This window comes from Periplaneta americana, chromosome 4 (assembly GCF_040183065.1).
Source record: "Periplaneta americana isolate PAMFEO1 chromosome 4, P.americana_PAMFEO1_priV1, whole genome shotgun sequence".
NCBI classification, from domain to species: Eukaryota; Metazoa; Arthropoda; class Insecta; order Blattodea; family Blattidae; genus Periplaneta; species Periplaneta americana.
The window spans coordinates 203,110,328-203,128,995 of record NC_091120.1 but is presented as its reverse complement, the minus strand read 5'-3'; the positions used below and the strand labels follow the sequence as shown (position 1 = coordinate 203,128,995).

Here is an 18,668-nt window from a genome sequence, read left to right as displayed (position 1 = left end):
CTCTTGTCTCTAACCATCTCCCTGCCTGTCATCTCCCTGTCTCTTGTCTCTGTCCATCTCCCAGTCTGTCTTCTCCGTTTGTCTCTCGTCTTTGCCTTTCTCCCTGTCTTCAATTCCCCATCTGTCCTTCTCGCCTATCTGTTCCTGTTTGTCTTCTCCCTCCCAACTCCGAGTCTCTTCCTTTCTCTCCTTCTCTATTTACCCTGCACCCACCTTGCGCTCCTGGTGCAGCTCCAGCATGGCCTCGGCCTCAGCGCTGGTGGCTGGCAGCTCCGAGGACCCCATGCGCTTGATGGTCTCCGCCACCCACAGCTCCAGCTCGTGCAGGTCGGCACGGAACTTATGCAGCGTGTAAGCAGCAGCCAGGGCGTCACTGCGCCTGCGTGCCAGCTGCTGAAGAGCCCGCCAGTTCTCCTGCAGCTCTGACAGTTTACTACGAATGGGAGCCGACAGGTCTGGGTACTTCTGGGACAGGCGGCGTGCCTCACCATCGTGTTCCTGTCAACATGAATACTTAGTTAATATCAAAGGGTTTAAAAGAGCGACTCACAAGGCATACAGAGATGGGGATCTCATAGAACAGTTACTGTTGATATGTCTGCTGCAGATGAACTGAACTATTGTAAGAGAGGTCACACTCGTTGTGAAGTTTTGGACAAAAAAAAATGAAATTGAACTTGACATGATGCTGATACTGTTTGTCTTGTTGTAAGAGTTGGTGCAATGAAGTTCTGACCACACATTCTCAGAATGTCTGGGAGAAACATAGTAAAAATGCAATTATGTCTCAGAAACTACCGCATTCATTTTATGGATGTTTGATATTTAGAAAGAGAACATCAAAAAGTTTTATATACATTCTAGTACATCTCGATATGAGTGCCATTTGTGGCACAGATTATATCCAGGCGAAACTCAATTTCTGCCACATGTGCGATGGCATTTCTGGTGTCATCAGTGTTATTGCTTCCACGATTAAGCGACATAAATCTGCCAAATCTGCCACTGGAGTGTGACACACTCGATCCTTAATAAATCCTCACAAAAAAACCTAATAGAGACAAATCCGGTGATCTTGGTGGCCATGGTGTAGGTCCACCAATTTACTTTAGACTTGCAGTAAGTAATTACATTACGAGTTCCATATTTTTTGCACCCCCTCAATGTTTCGTTTATTAGAATGGTACACTGTGATACATTTTGGAACAGGCATTAAAGAGGTTAAATGATTCACTGAATAAAAAAGTCTATGGTGCCATGAAGTTATTACTTGTATCCAGTGCTTTTTTTTTTCTGGAAAAAAGTTTACCGGAACTCTATCACTCGATCACATTATACAACAAAAATGTAGGTTTAAAAATATTAGGCCTACATACCTTATATTACAATAAGTTCCAAACGGAGCTCATCGATTTTAAGCATAACGGAAATTTTGCGATTTCGAGCTGTAGTTTCAGAATCAATAATGGAAGATGGCAGCACTAGATTGCGTGAGTTACTTTTGCACCAACGATAATAATGAGAAAATGTAAACTCTTGGACTCGGCAGTGGCGGCAATTTTAATTTTCAATTTCGCTTATAAAATATATCTCGTTGGAATTTGTAATGGCAAAAAGTTTACTGGAACGCGTTCCGGACCATTCCGGCTGAAAAAAAAGCGCTGCTTGTATCTCCTTAATGAACAACATTACAAGAAAGATATACCATGGTAAATTCCCCATTGTACTTAAACAACTTTTGTTTGTAATTTTTCATTTACCGCTTAACAAAAATTTCATTATTTTGGGTGAGCAGAACACCCTATATACTTTGGAAAAGAGATGTGCAAAAGGCCCTAATGGCTTGTGCACCAGGTATACATACCACGCACCTAAAACCCAATCAAGATCTAACGTAAGCTAAACTCATTCAGACTACTTTGTGCCCCATGTTGAGCAGTGTACCTTGAGCTTGCCCTCGATGGCCGTCATGTCCCTCTGCAGGGCGTCCTGCTTGCGCTGCAGCTGCTCCACGGCCGCCAGGTCGCGCCCCACGTCATCTGTGTTCATGGCCACTGCCTTCTCAGCCACACGCTGGCTTGTGTCGTCCACGTCCCTGTTGAATGCGTGCACCTCCAGTGCACCTGCCAGGTGGCCACGGTACATGTCCAGGGCCCCCTGCAGCTCGTGCCATCTGCGCGAGAACGAGAAGAATTCAGTTTACCATCAATGTGCTGTGATTATGAAACAGATCCTGCACCCGCTGTGCAGGCATACATTGTGTCCAGGACAAACACTACCAATGAGAAAGCTTTATAACACCACAACTAATAAATATATCGAAATGTTGTTCGCAGCAGTAGACAGAGGAATTCAAATTTTTTATGGTGGCAACACCGTAATTTTAATCCTCGTTATTTCCACTAGATGTTCAATTGTTGTTAAGTCTTATGTTAGCAACATTGTTATTCCATTCATTGTTGTTGACATTTCCACATTTATAGGCTACATTCATTTGTTTAGTCAAAATGGTACATGTGGATAAATTTGTTGGTTATTGAATTATTATACTTCCTTACTGATCGTGTTTGTCCTGGACACTCTATGTTATTTACAAAAATTCTTTTGGTTATTTTTTTAAAATATGCTACAAACATATTCTCTACACAAAATGCTTCGATTCTTTTAAAAATATTTTATAGGTATATTCTTGGTAAAACAAAAATACTTTGTTTGTAAAGATACGTTAAAGGCATATTCACTATATAAATACAGTACTTTGACTTTTTTGTTTGTAAAAACATGCTAAAAATATATACTCTTCAAAAAGTACTTTATTTCTAAAAAAAAAAGAAGAGCTACACACATTCTCTGAACGTTTTATGCTTTTTGTAACATGTTTCAGTAATATTCTCTAAACAAAAAGCTTTGTTTGTAGAATATAAACTACACACATATTATCTATAGAAAATGCTTCGATTATTTTAAAAACATTAGCTACAGGCATATTTTCTACAATTAATGCATGAATTCTTCATGAAACATAAGCTACAGGCATATTTTATAATTAATGCTTCGTTTGTTTATGAAACATAAGCTACAGGTACTGTATATTTTCTTCAGTTAATGCTTCGTTTGTTTGTGAAACATAAGCTACAGGCATATTTTCTACAGTTAATGCTTTGTTTGTTTGTGAAACATAAGCTACAGGCATACTTTTCTACAGTTAATGCTTCGTTTGTTTGTGAAACATTAGCTTCAGGCATATTTTCTACACTTAATGCTTCGTTTGTTTGTGAAACATAAGCTACAGGCATATTTTCTACAGGTAATGCTTCGTTCGTTTGTGAAACATTAGCTTCAGGTATATTTTCTACAGTTAATGCTTCGTTTGTTTGTGAAACATAAGCTACAGGCATATTTTCTACAGTTAATGCTTCATTTGTTTGTGAAACATAAGCTACAGGCATATTTTCTACAGTTAATGCTTCATTTGTTTGTGAAACATAAGCTACAGGAATATTTTCTACCGTTAATGCTTCGTTTGTTTGTGAAACATTAGCTACAGGAATATTTTCTAAGGAAAATGCTTCTTTTGTTTATGAAACATGCTATAGGTACACTTTTTTTACTTATTTATTTACTTACTTATTTAGTTATTTGCTTATTTATTTAGTTATTTACCCATTTTCTGGTATGAGATATCTGGCAACTCTGAATGTATCTTTTGGCACATATTACAGACGTCATATCTGACCCACCACTTGATCCGATTCCTATTGAGATAGAGAATGTGACGTATTACTAATGGCTGACTTACTTGTTGATGAGTGTGTCGCGCCTCTGCTGGATGGATCTCGTGTCAGAGCGACCCTGTCTGATCAGCTTGTCGGCTAGAGCTCTGATGGATTTGACCCGTGAATCATCCACCCTCATATCGGAGTCCACGTCGTCCAACTTGCGCTGCAGAGCCAGGCAGTGCTCGTAGTCCCGGCCTGTATCCCCTGCCTGCACCATCATTTCCTGCAACAAGCATCAAGATCAATGCCTCTGTCAGTTTTGTGGTCTGATGTGTCCACAGGGCTCTGACTGCACTGCAGCCTATTGCTTTACCTGCTTGTTTGTTACTGTATTTTGTCCATTAGATTCAGTAATCTTAAAAGATGTACGTCTACAAAAGTATCAGCTATTGAAGACTGGAAGTGGGAAACGTTGAAAGAGCAGAACATTAAATTATCAGGAAACACGAAAAACATAAAAATTGATACTACAATTCCTCAAAATCGTAATGCACTAACACTAAAGAAATACGTGGCAAACAATACATAATGGTACGTAGAATCAAGGACCCGGGTTCAATCCCCGGTGTCGAAGCGAATTTTTCTCCTAAAATATTAAGTGTCAATATTACAGATAAATACTGTAGGACAAATTAATATATCTATAATACATAATATAGTAGTGTTAAGTGAGCATGAGTGAGAAATAGGTTGCAACACTATCTCCAACACTGCAAAGCATTCTTTGTATTGCTCATCTAGCAGATGTGTTTTGAGCTACAAAGAAGCCTTTCTGATACTTCCAACCTTTCCCAAGTTATTCGCCTTGACACATTCATTGGTTTCCATGGAACACCTAAAATTAAGTAATTGAGACACTTCAGCGTTTCCCACTTCCAATTAATTGATGTTTTTGGCTTGTCACTGAATTATTTACTTTTTTTAGAGATTAAGATTTATTTATTTTGAGTGACTACGTCTATAAATTCAGTCCAGTACCAGGCTGCCTTCTCAGAAACTCGATCGACACATTTTCAGGCCAGTTTTGTCGCACCTATAATTTCTAAACTACACGTCATATGGCAATGAAGTAAATGGCGATCAACAGACAAATGATCAATGTATCTAACATGACCTTCAGTTGGAGGAGAGGAGAGATGTTGAGGCACGAATTGACGCATTGCGCGACAGCTAAGGCAGTGTAACTCGAGAATGCGAAGCGATAGAACGTTCGTGGTGGTGCCAAACGATTTGTAACGAACCAGACTACAATCTCAATTCGGCAACAATCAGCGGTCGACAAGTTAGATTTAAAAAAATTCTCGAGTGAAATTGAATCAAGAAAGAAAATTGACAATGTAGAGGCATATGCACCACAAATGGGGAGCGAAGCAACGGGTAGCAAATAGTAAGAGCAAGATGGTTACTATAGTAACCGATATGTTTACTTTCAATGCATATAAGTGGCTACTCCCAAAGTCTGAGCACAGCAATGATATACCGGATTTTCAGAGTATCCGGAAAGAAGACACTTTGATTGTCATTGCTGACATTTTATCTTAACAGCAATTTATCAGCGACGTATTCAAGTCTTAAACATGCGGTTGAGCTTGGTGTTCATTACATATGCTTGCCCTCAGTAGTCATAACAAGCAGCTGCATACTAGAGATGGGTAAAAATAACTGGAACAGTTTATTTGAAACTGTTTCACAATTGAAACTGTTCAGCGAAACAGTTTCGTGATATAACCTGTTCCAACTGTTCCGAAGAGAGTTACACTGTTCCAGTGATCACTTCAACGTCCCACATGGTTCCAAGAGATAAACAGTTCAATTTCTAAACAGTTTTCCTCTTCTTTGTTGTCTGCAAAGGTCATGTTTAGCGCTATCATTGACCTCCAATCGAAAGTAGATATAATTGTGCGAATCAAATTCCCTGATAAATCTGATATTAATTATTAGCTGTCCATTGATGGAGAATATGCTCATGGTGTCCTAACATAATGTTACTTATTAATATGCCGGGAAAAATATAATCGGCTAATGTCATCATTATTAAATTCTTCTAGGGTTACATGCGTTATTTTTACTAAAATCGATTCATTTTGAATTGTAGTTATTTACTGTACCTACTCTTTAACAGTAACCTACGAAAAATGACTTTCGTCGTCATAATACACTGAACAGCTGATTTAAAGACGATTCAAGGGCTTTGAAACATGTTCCCATAGCAGATAAGAGGTTGAAACAGTTGGAACAGTTGGCACTGTTGTACATATATTCTTCTGAAACTGTTTCTTTGTAACTGTTATTTTGGAACAGCTTCGTTCATGAAACAGTTACAGTCAAAACTGTTTCTTAAAAAGAACAGTTTATCCCATCTCTACTGCATACCTTGTCTCTGATCCAGGCCTCCACCTTCTCGGCCTGGTTGTTGAACTCCAGGATGTCCTGCGCCTCCTCCAGTCCTCGTCCTCGGTTGTTAGACTCTTGCAGCAGCTGTCGCCAAGCAGTCAGGAGCTGGTCCAGCTGTGACCGTATCTCCCGGGAAGCTTTGTGCTTCTTCGCAATCAGCATGTCACCTGCAACACACAAATAATACATTTTTGAATCTTGCGTACACCACTTTTAACACTTGAATATTATTAATTGATGAACTAGCGGACTTACTCGTGTTAAATATGTATTATTCGTCCGGCTTACAGCTGTTTCAGTGCATCACACACCATCATCAGAGCCTACTAGATCGCGGCGTCATCTCGAACTTCTCTGCCTGTTAGGAGGGTGTGTTTTATTGTTGGAATGTGTTGGATTGTGGAGTCGAATAGTGTGTGTGTACTGAAATTGATCTGTGTGTTGAGGATTTGATCGGGGTGTGTTTTAGTGTGTTTGTATATTTCGTATTGTTCTAGTGTGTTCAGTGTTTGGTTCTTGGGTTGTGTGTGTAGGATTTCCATGTCCGTATTTATGTTATTGTATGTATGGTTGGCATTGGTAATGTGATCGGCGTATGTAGATGTGTTGTGTCCTCTGGTTATAGCTTTAATGTGTTCTTTGTAGCGAGTTTGGAATGATCTGCCTGTCTGTCCTATGTAGAACTTGTCGCAACTAGTACATGTGAGTTTGTATACACCTGTGTGGTCGTATTTATTTGTTTGTGTTTTTTGTGTGTTGAGATGTCTTTGTAGTGTGTTTTCTGTTCTGTATGTTATGTTGTATTTCTGTTTTCTGAATGAAGATGCGATCTTATGTGTGCTTTTGTTTTCATATGTTAGTGTGATGTATTTCTTGCGTTCTTGTGTTTGTGTTGTGTTTTGTGTATTTATGTGTTTGTTAAGTTTTTGTTTTGTCTTCCTTATGATGTTGTCTATTATGTTTGGATTGTATCCGTTTTCTTGTGCTATGAATTTGATTGTGTTCACTTCTTCATTGTAGTGTTGTTGGTTCATGGGTATGTTGAGTAATCTGTGTACCATTGTCCTGAATGCAGCATGTTTGTGTTGTATGGGGTGGTTAGATGTGTTGTGTATGTACATATTTAACACGAGTAAGTCCACTAGTTCATCAACTAATCACAAATAATAATTTCTAATTCCTCCGAACGAACTCACTTCTTCTTTGCTTCTTAGGATGGATCCAATAATAACTAATTAAGGAGACCAGGACATAAAAAATGGTTAATTTTTTAACTTGAATACGTCTATAAGTTCGGTCCAGTGCCAGAGTGGCATTCCGTAAGTCGACTGACACATTTTCAGGCATTTTGTCACGCCTATAATTTCTAAAATACAGAAGATATTCCAATGAAGTAAACAGTAAATGACAAACGGTCTCAGTGTATCCAACGTAACCTTGAGTTGGAGCAGATAACGTCATCTAGCAGTATGCAGGAGGGGGAAGTTCCACGAATTGGCATGTCACACGGCAGTCAAGGTAGTATAACTTAAGAATACAAAGCGATAGAACATTCGCAGTAGTGTCAAACGATTTGTAACGAACCAGACTACAATGTCAATTGAGCAACAATCAGCAGTCGACAAGTTAAATTGGAAAAATTGGCCAGTGAAGTTGAGTGAAGCGAGAAAATTCACAATGCCGAGGCATGTGCAGTGCAAGTGGTTATTTTACGACGCTTTATCAACATCTTACGTCATTTAGCGTCTGAATGAGATGAAGGTGATAATGCCGGTGAAATGAGTCTGGAGTTCAGCACCGAAAGTTACCCAGCATTTGCTCGTATTAGGTTGAGAGGAAACCCCGGGAAACTCTCAACCAGGTAACTTGCCCCGACCGGGAATCGAACAGTGCAAATGAGAGTGGGCATATAAGCAAAAGATAGCAAACATTTAGAGCATGATGGGTACTATGGCAACAGACATGTTTACTCTCAATGTGTACAAGAGAGCGAACTGTTACAAATAAATAATATTTGACTACTGAATATGAGTGCATTTCTTCATTCTTATGTCTTACATTCAATATCCCATCTTAAGAAACGTAGCCATGCATAAAACTTGCAGCTGTGTCTCCGATATAGACTATCCCGTTTTTTAAGCTGTTATGTTAAGCACTGATTCTAAATGGACTGATTTTCATTTAATTTCTTTTACTGTATTTCATAGATCAGCACTGCAGCTTTGAGATATGGAACATGTAAAAAATTATACAATATGTTGTTGTTGTTGTTGTTTTCTAATGCCAGGCGTTTGACAAAGTCATTTGACCTCTTGCACTCCAATATTTTTCAAAGATATTATCATGGCCAGCCACTGAAGCACAGATTTTGAGGTGTTCCGAATCCATTTCTTGGTTTGAGTTGCACAATGGGCAGTTAGGGGACTGATATATTCCAATTCTATGCAGGTGTTTGGCCAACAATCATGGCCTGTTGCCAATCTAAATGCAGCTACAGACGATTTTCGTGGTAAATCGGGAATTAACTTTGGATTTTGATGCAGAGAGTTCCATTTTTTCCCTTGAGATTGTGTTATCAAATTTTGTTGGTTGAAGTCTAAGTATGTAGATTTAATAAATCTGTTCACAGAGTAATACGTAGATTTAGTAACAGGTCTGTAAGTAGCAGTGCTGCCCTTCTTTGCTAAAGCATCTGCATTCTCGTTGCCCAGGATTCCACAATGGGATGGTATCCATTGGAATACAATTCTTTTATTGAGTGATATTAATTGAGAGAGCATTTTAGTTATTTCTGCTGTTTGAGATGAAGGTGTGTGTTTAGAGACGATTGATAGAATAGCTGCTTTGGAGTCTGACAATATAACTGCATTCTTAAATTTATTGATGTGCTATAGAAGATTCCTGAGATTTTCATTTATTGCAAAACTTGTTGTTCCATATCCAAGAGATCTATAAAGTGAGAAGAGACAGCACGTAACACCTGCACCGGCACCTTGTTCTCTGGATATCAAGGATCCGTTGGTGTATAAATGAAGCCAGTTTTGTGGAGGGTACCTAATATTAATTGTCTCTAACGACAATTGTTTTAGTATTTCAGTGTTTACTTCTGATTTCAGTATTTTTTCACTCCAATATGAAATTATACAATATAACATACATAATAAGCAGATTAACTTTAATTTATAAGCAGAAACAGTTAATCAGTTGGGTAACATAAGGATGAATGTAGAGAGATTTTGTTACTTCTGTCCTAAGCTTTCTATCTTGACCTGGTGCTCTATCTCCATTGCCTTTCAAGGGCCTTGACGGCATATAAAAGGGATGAACACATACATTTATGACGCAACATAACTATGTTTAATCTTCCATGCCTCCAATAAGTCTTCACTGCACTACTGGTTAATTATTATTTGCTGAATTACAATATTTTCCCATACTACTTACTTACTTACTTACTTACTGGCTTTTAAGGAACCCTGAGGTTCATTGCCGTCCTCACATAAGCCCTCCATTGGTGCCTATCCTGAGCAAGATATTTGCCCATACAGTGAATCATGCACTCTCAGTGAGCACACTGACACATGAAATCTGAACAGCCAGCTGCCCTGTAGGTACGCACCTTTGTCCTTGATGTGGTGGATGCGGCCCTCGTGGGCGGCCAGCTCCGCCTGGAAGGCCTGGTGCTTCTGCAACTTCTTCATCTTGTCCTCCATGCTACTCACTTCCCCTTTACTTGCTTCTGCCTCCAACTTCTTCTGCTTTTCTCCAATCCATGACTCGGCCTACAGGAAGTAAGGAAGCACTTGTGCAAATTACTGTGATAGCGCTACAACAACATTTCGGAATTATTTACTATGCAGTAACGGTGAGTTTGTATCTGGCAGAGTTAGTTCTCCATGCATAAAAAAGGAGTTCACAGCAGATTTAAAATGGTATACTATGAAACAACTTTATAATGTTATACTTTATGGCACGAGTCAATTTTCAGGGTACAAGCGAAGCGAGTTTCCTAACTTTGACGAATGTAATAACTGTATAACATTATAGAAGTGTTTCATACTTTACCTTTTGTGTGCCAGCATTATAAAACAATTATTAAAGAAATAACATCAGATTTGTAATGATGCAAATCTATCAATTCATTGTAGGATATAGCCATTCCAGGGTGCGAATTAATGGGGTGGATCGAGGGGATTTCCCCCTGTTGGAAAGTTATCCCCCTCTCAAAAATTCATATTAACATCTCTACCAGGGATAACTTATATCCCCTCCCCCTCAAAAAATAAAATTATTTTAATACGAATATATTTTATAAGTACAGTATACAGTAAGCAAAAAAAAATAATACTGATGCATTATCATCACCGGCAAGCTGATAACAATCATTAACTTAGGAATTACACATTTTATCGTAAGCCTGCTCATGGATATCATTATCATTATTACTATTATTATTATTATTATTATTATTATTATTATTATTATATCATTACTATTATTATTATTATTACTATTACTACTACTATTACTATTATTATTATTATTATTATTATTACTATTACTATTATTATTATTATTATTATTATTATTATTATTATTATTATTATTATTATTATTAATGTGCAGTATACACCTTTGAGTTTATCATTATATACCCTTACTTGTTATTATTGTCAGATATTGCTATTTATTTTGTTGCATTTGGTCAAAGATTAATGATGACTATTATATTGATTGTATTTCATCTCACTGCCATTTCTATCACTCATTCTCATCATCATTTCTTCTGTTTTGTTTTGTTTTGTATCTTGTGCTAAACTGTAATTGGCCTTGTGCTGTTGTTTCGCATGTAAATAAATAAATAAATAAATAAATAAATAAATTATTATTATTACTATTATTATTATTATTATTATTACTATTATTATTATTATTATTACTATTATTATTATTATTATTATTATTATTATTATTATTATTATTATTATTATAATCAAGATGCAAGACAAAAAACTCAGTGTTACCAAGCGTTCAGCTGTATCAAATGAGAATAATAATAATTTTATATGTAGTCTTCTCTATCTAGGATTCTACCTCTCCCTCATCAGAAATCTTAATTCGCACCCTGGCCATGTCTAATCTGGATGTTTGGCAAGACTGCACACTTATACTAATTTTGATCATTCAATAAAATTGACGTTACTAGAAGTTCGTAAATCCATTCTACTGTAATAAACTGTATGCATAGAAAACCAAAATTTTTAGTAAAAGATTAAAATTCTTTTATTGGATATTGTAGCAGTAAGTAAGTAATTTTTTACTTCATGAACTTTACTAAACTATGAAGAACATTAAGTCATATGGAATCGTACAGGATGTGCATATGACCAACAGATCCTTGTGATGCATCATCACTGGAATGTTGGATGTTCGCACTCACCTCCGCCACGTCGCGCACGAACTGCGCGTGGTGCAGCGCGTCCTCCAGCCGCTGACGGCGCGCGGCGCACAGTTCGCGCACCCGGGCCCGCCGCTGCACCACCTCGGCAAGGCGGCGCGCGATGGTGCCACTCTCGAAGTGGCTCTGCGCCAGCAGCTTGTCGCCGTGCTCCTGCAACGCCAGCACCTTCTCCTCCTGCGTGGCCAGCAGCTTCTCGAAGGCCTCGTGCTTCTTGGCGGCGGCGTCCACCTCCTCCACCGAGGTGCCCACGTCGGTGCTGGCCAGCGCCACCTCCTGCGCGCCGCTCAGCGTGTCGATCTGCTTGGCGTCGCGCAGGAAGAAGTGCAGGTCGATGAGCTGGTCCAGCCGCACCTTCTTGTGCTGCCAGGCCGTGTGCAGGCGCTGCCGCTCGTCCAGCAGCTGGCCGAAGCGCTCCTGGATCTCGGCGGCGGCGTAGTGGCCCTCCTGCACCATCAGCTTGCCCAGCTCCACCACCGCCTGGAAGCTGGGCTCGCGCGCCTCGATCTCCGCCTTCACGGCCTCGTGTTCCGCCTTCAGCGTCTGCGCACTGGCCGCGTCCCGCACCTTCTCCTCCGTCATCATGGTGGCGCGCAGGCCAGCCGCCCAGTTCATCAGGTCGCGCACCTGCACACAACACAGTGAGCGAGAGGCAGCTAGTGGGTGAGTGAAACATGATATTAGTGACTGTAGTTACAATTTTTAGGTAGTTTATAATGAGTGTTGCTTGGAGGTTAAGGAATGGATGATCAAACTAAGCGAACTTGAAACTCATGTCAAGATTTAGCAAGATTAGTAAAATGATCTGTATTAGGAAGAAGAGGATTCCAATGAGTAAAACCATGTGAAATTTATTTTTATTTTTTTGGGTTATTTTACGACGCTGTATCAACATCTAGGTTATTTAGCGTCTGAATGAAATGAAGGTGATAATGCCGGTGAAATGAGTCCGGGGTCCAACACCGAAAGTTACCCAGCATTTGCTAGTATTGGGTTGAGGGAAAACCCCGGAAAAAACCTCAACCAGGTAACTTGCCCCGACTGGGATTCCAACCCGGACCACCTGGTTTCGCGGCCAGACGCGCTGACCGTTACTCCACAGGTGTGGACAAAACCATGTGAAGTGTTAAGTTAATTAGGAATAGCGATTTTTTTGTTGTTGTGTAAATTGGGGGGGGGGGGAAGTTAGGAAAATGTTAGTACTGTCGGTGACGCAGGAGAAGACGAGAGTGGACTGAGGGGGAAGGGATGTGAACAGATAACGTACGACAACACGTGCAATGTTTGTACTGCAGTAAGCGGAAACATTAGGTGTCCTTCTGTTCAACTTAGCTTTAATTTCCATACGCATTGTTACTCATGTTTCCTGCACGAGTAATAACCTGGCTACTGGGATGCTTATCTGAGCGATGTTTATAATAATCAACAGCGATTAGCTTTAATTTCCATACGCATTGTTACTCATGTTTCCTGCACGAGTAATAACCTGGCTACTGGGATGCTTATCTGAGCGATGTTTATAATAATCAGCAGCGATAGTCAAGAAGGTCACATTCTTTCCGCTCGTCTTCTCCTGAGTAACTGACAGTAACGTCATTTTAAATAGGATAGACAGCTACAGTTTAAGAAGGATGTTTTGAAAGAGTAATAATGATTAATGGAATATACTGTATGTAAAGTAGTAGTGTTTTGCAATGACTGGAAACATATAAAATGTAAAAGGATAAAGTAGGACGAGTAAGATGGGATAAAATTATGTTAGTAAAAATAGAATGCAGGAAGGAACCTGAGTGGAGTGTGATCTGAGAGGTGAAATAACAGATGGTGGATAGCCTATTTAAGATCAGTAAGGAGAAATGGACTGTTTGAAGTTAGGTTAATATTAGGATTAGAGGTGTTATTGATTAAGGGGAATTGGACGTTATCGCATGCAAAGTAATGGTAAAATTAGCCAATTTCAAGCGGTCAGAATTGTAATACTGTTTATCACTGCTCTTTCATTTTTTTAAGTGATATATGTATACACATTAAGCTTTAAAATGAAAGAAGAATGGTTAATCTAGTATAAATCTTACCCTTAAATTAATTTTTGAATTTAATCATATTTTTATATAAATTCACAACAAACCTGTGATTAGGTACACTCTCTTCACTTATCTTAGCACACATTGAATTAAAATTTTGGCCACTTACTGCTAATAGATACTGAAACATTCCCTACTAAAATTATTAAAATATCTGTAATATTATGGGCATACGGCTTATACTAATCTTCAATTCCTTTTTAATTTATTGACGGTGATGATTTCTATAAGCCCTATGCCCATAATATTATAGATACATGAATAATTTTAGTAGGGTATATTTTAGTATCTATTAGCAGTAAGTGGTCAAATTTTCAATTCAATATGTGCTATAATAAGTGAATAAAATGTACCTTTACAGACATGTAGTGGATTTATAAAAAATTGTGCTTAATTAAAAAATTAATTTAAGGATAAAGATTTACTCTAGAGTAACCATTCTTTTTCATTTCAAAGCTTAATGTGTATACATATATCACTAAAAAAATGAAAGAGCTGTGATAAATAGTATTATATTTATGACTGCTTGAAGAGAGGCTATTTTTACCATTATTTTGCATGCGATAATGACCAACTCCCCTTAAACAGACTGTAGGGATTTCATATTAATTGTAGGAAAATTTAATAGAAAGTTATAATGAACATGTATACAGAAATGTGGTAGTATGACAGATGGAGGAGTGGTAGGAACAGAGCTGATGAAATGTGGGGTGAATTTGTAGATGAAATTGAGAATGGATGGAGGTAAATGTATAAAGGAAATTAAAAACAGATGTGAATAAAAATGTATAAGTGAAATTGAGAATAAATGTGGATAAAAACGTATACCTAAGTGAAATTGAGAATGGATGTGGATAAAAATGTATACCTAAGTGAAATTGAGAATGGATGTGGATAAAAGCGTATACCTAAGTGAAATTGAGAATGGATGTGGATAAAAACGTATACCTAAGCGAAATTGAGAATGGATGTGGATAAAAGCGTATACCTAAGTGAAATTGAGAATGGATGTGGATAAAAATGTATACCTAAGTGAAATTGAGAATGGATGTGGATAAAAACGTACCTAAGCGAAATTGAGAATGGATGTGGATAAAAACGTATACCTAAGCGAAATTGAGAATGGATGTGGATAAAAACATATACCTAAGTGAAATTGAGAATGGATGTGGATAAAAACGTATACCTAAGCGAAATTGAGAATGGATGTGGATAAAAGCGTATACCTAAGTGAAATTGAGAATGGATGTGGATAAAAACATATACCTAAGTGAAATTGAGAATGGATGTGGATAAAAACGTATACCTAAGTGAAATTGAGAATGGATGTGGATAAAAACATATACCTAAGTGAAATTGAGAATGGATGTGGATAAAAACGTATACCTAAGCGAAATTGAGAATGGATGTGGATAAAAGCGTATACCTAAGTGAAATTGAGAATGGATGTGGATAAAAATGTATACCTAAGTGAAATTGAGAATGGATGTGGATAAAAACGTACCTAAGCGAAATTGAGAATGGATGTGGATAAAAACGTATACCTAAGCGAAATTGAGAATGGATGTGGATAAAAACGTATACCTAAGCGAAATTGAGAATGGATGTGGATAAAAACGTATACCTAAGCGAAATTGAGAATGGATGTGGATAAAAACGTATACCTAAGCGAAATTGAGAATGGATGTGGATAAAAACGTATACCTAAGCGAAATTGAGAATGGATGTGGATAAAAACGTATACCTAAGCGAAATTGAGAATGGATGTGGATAAAAACGTATACCTAAGTGAAATTGAGAATGGATGTGGATAAAAACGTATACCTAAGCGAAATTGAGAATGGATGTGGATAAAAACGTATACCTAAGCGAAATTGAGAATGGATGTGGATAAAAACGTATACCTAAGCGAAATTGAGAATGGATGTGGATAAAAACGTATACCTAAGTGAAATTGAGAATGGATTCGGATAAAAACATATATCTAAGTGAAATTGAGAATGGATGTGGATAAAAACATATACCTAAGTGAAATTGAGAATGGATGTGGATAAAAATGTATACCTAAGGTCCACACCTGTGGAGTAACGGTCAGCGCGTCTGGTCGCGAAGCCAGGTGGCCCGGGTTCGATTCCCAGTCGGGGCAAGTTACCTGGTTGAGGTTTTTTCCGGGGTTTTCCCTCAATCCAAGATGAGCAAATGCTGGGTAACTTTCGGTGCTGGATCCCAGACTCATTTCACCGGCATTATCACCATCTCATTCAGACGCTAAATAACCTAAGCTGTTGATAAAGCGTCGTAAAATAACCTACTAAAATAAAAAAAAATGTATACCTAAGTGAAATTGAGAATGGATGTGTGGATAAAAATGTATACCTAAGTGAAATTGAGAATGGATGCGGATAAAAACATATACCTAAGTGAAATTGAGAATGGATGTGGATAAAAACGTGAAACTGAAAATGGATGATCGGTAGATAATAGAAGTGAAGTGCACAGATGGGAGGATGGGTGAACGAAAATGAAATGGCAAGTGTTCAAGATTAGTGGAGTAAGAGGGTGGATGGAGTTCTCACCTGTGTGAGGAAGCGCTGCAGCTCGCAGCTGGCATGCAGCTCCTCCCTGCGGTTGGCAGATCGCTCCTGCAGAGCGCTCCAGCTGCTCACCACGATGTTCTGCTGCTGAGCGATGTGTGCCGCGTTCTGCCCGGGGTACAGGGCCTCCAGCCGCACGGCGTCCTCCACCAGCACTTGCAGCTGCGCCTCCAGGGCCACCAAGTCGTTCTCAAAGCCCTCGTGGCGGCGGATGAGGGCCAGCACTGAGTTGAGGTCGCGGCCCAAGTCGTCGGGCAGAGCTGCGTCCTTCTCCTGGATGCGAGACAAGGCCTCCGCCACGTCGCGGTGGAAGCGATGGATCTCACCTGCTGCTTGCAGGCGCTGCTCTCTGTTGTCCATGAGCCCCAGCAGCTGCTGCCAGCACTCCCTGCACGGTGCACACAAATCATCAGCATCAGAAGCTATTATAAAAATATACAGGGCGTTTCAAAAGTGACGCATAACTGCAATTACAATTGAATGAGATTACGGAGCAAAAAGCAGATATGTCAAATCTTGTATTTAAGAGAAATATTTTCATGGAAACAAAATATTGTTGTTAGGTATTATTTTTGTAAAAGTTATAACGTCATCGAAAATGACACACAATAGTTTTTTTATATTATCTGGAAAAGTTCCACTGCAAGAATGATGGATGCCATTTGGAATACATTTTTCAGGAGAAGCAATTGAAAGTTTGAAATGCTTAGCGCTCAAAGCTTAACTGTGATTTTCGGATCATTACTGGAGAATGACTATCAGTGTTACTTTACTTTAGTAGGTTATTTTACGACGCTTCATCAACAGCTTAGGTTATTTAGCGTCTGAATGAGATGAAGGTGATAATGCCAGTGAAATGAGTCCGGGGTCCAACACCGAAAGTTACCCAGCATTTGCTCATATTGAGTTGAGGGAAAATCCCGGAAAAAACCTCAACCAGGTAACTTGCCCCGACCGGGAATCGAACCTGGGCCACCTGGTTTCGCGGCTAGACGCGCTAACCGTTACTCCACAGGTGTGGACATTATCAGTGTTAATGCCATATAACTCTGTATGTACATTCTATATGCCTTAAGCTATGCATTGACAGTCTTGGTTCATTTTCGACAAGAAAGTGACATCCATCATTCTTGCAGTGGACTCTTCATTTCTTTATGTAATATTTCATTTGTTTTATAAAGGTGCATTATGATTATGGTTACTATCATAACAATTTTATTGTTGATGAGCCTACATTTTGTTAGTCCACGTATCACAGAAGCAGTTTTACTGATGAAATCAAAATAAGACAAGATATTCTTAACAGAAAATGAGAAGACTGGGATTCTGATAATGATAGGATTTGGTAATAGTGGAAGTATACAACAAGAGGTATGCACACTTTTTAACAAAACTTATCCAATTCGGCCATCTATTTCTCAATCAACTGTGAGTAGAATAGAAGCGAAATCCAAAGAATATGGTCATGTACAAGAGAGATAAAATGTTCATTTTCTATCAAGAATATCTTGTTTTATTTTTTATTTCGTCAATAAGCCTTTTTCCATAATACAGACACTAACAAAAGGTATGAAGAATAAAATTGTTACCATAGTAACCATAACTATAGTGCCTGTGTATAAAACAAATAAAATACCGGTATATAAAGAACATGCTCTTTCAGATGATATTAAAAAACAGTAGGATGCCATTTAAAAATGTTCTCAATGACGTCGTATTTCGCAAAACAATAATCGCAAAAATATTTTGTTTCGATAAAAATATTCCTTTCTAAATACAAGGTTTGACATGTCTGAGCCTTTGCCCAAAATCCCCTCGTCCAGTATTATTTTCAATAATGCTCGAGTTTTGAAAAAAAATCCTGAATAATATCCATAGGAACATATTACTGCCATTGTAAAAAATAATGTTAATTGTCTGTGAGTTACACAAACTACTGTATTGTGCTAAATCACAATGTGTTTTATTTTATGGTTTTGTTATTCAAAATTAATTGCTTTGAAAAGTAACTAGAAGTGGAGTATGACACTAAAAACATGTTATAACCTGAACTACTCTGTGAAACTTGTTCGTTCAGCGTTCATTTCAGGGTTAGTTCAAATTCTTTTCTATTTACTACATAAATTAATCTTAGACCTGACTGTGTAGAACATGTTAACATAATAACATTCCTCTCCTTTCAAGTCATAAAAAAAATAAGCTAATATTTATAGTAGGGCTAACCAGAAGTGGCAAATGGACAAAGAGAACTCCCCCCTCACTATCTTTTATCTCTAAATCTATCTTCCCACATTGGTGTAGGCTGTGTAAAACACTCCAAATTCAGGAAGTTTTTACAAAAGGTAACATTAGGAAAGTA

At 38.3% G+C, this 18,668-nt stretch overlaps 1 protein-coding gene across 7 annotated transcripts in view; it reads right to left on the bottom strand.

Annotated features, from left to right (window-relative positions):
* Positions 1 to 18,668, bottom strand: part of kst (spectrin beta chain, non-erythrocytic 5 kst) — a 383,292-nt gene that overhangs the window by 61,879 nt on the left and 302,745 nt on the right. For all 7 annotated transcript variants that reach the window (XM_069824777.1, XM_069824774.1, XM_069824771.1 and 4 more), the window contains 7 exons: positions 16,292 to 16,697; positions 11,614 to 12,258; positions 9,793 to 9,955; positions 6,153 to 6,340; positions 3,800 to 4,002; positions 1,945 to 2,173; positions 214 to 498 (listed from right to left, as the gene is read on the bottom strand). In XM_069824777.1, the coding sequence (XP_069680878.1) occupies positions 214 to 498; positions 1,945 to 2,173; positions 3,800 to 4,002; positions 6,153 to 6,340; positions 9,793 to 9,955; positions 11,614 to 12,258; positions 16,292 to 16,697 (2,119 nt within the window). The remainder of the gene's footprint in view (positions 1 to 213; positions 499 to 1,944; positions 2,174 to 3,799; positions 4,003 to 6,152; positions 6,341 to 9,792; positions 9,956 to 11,613; positions 12,259 to 16,291; positions 16,698 to 18,668) is intronic.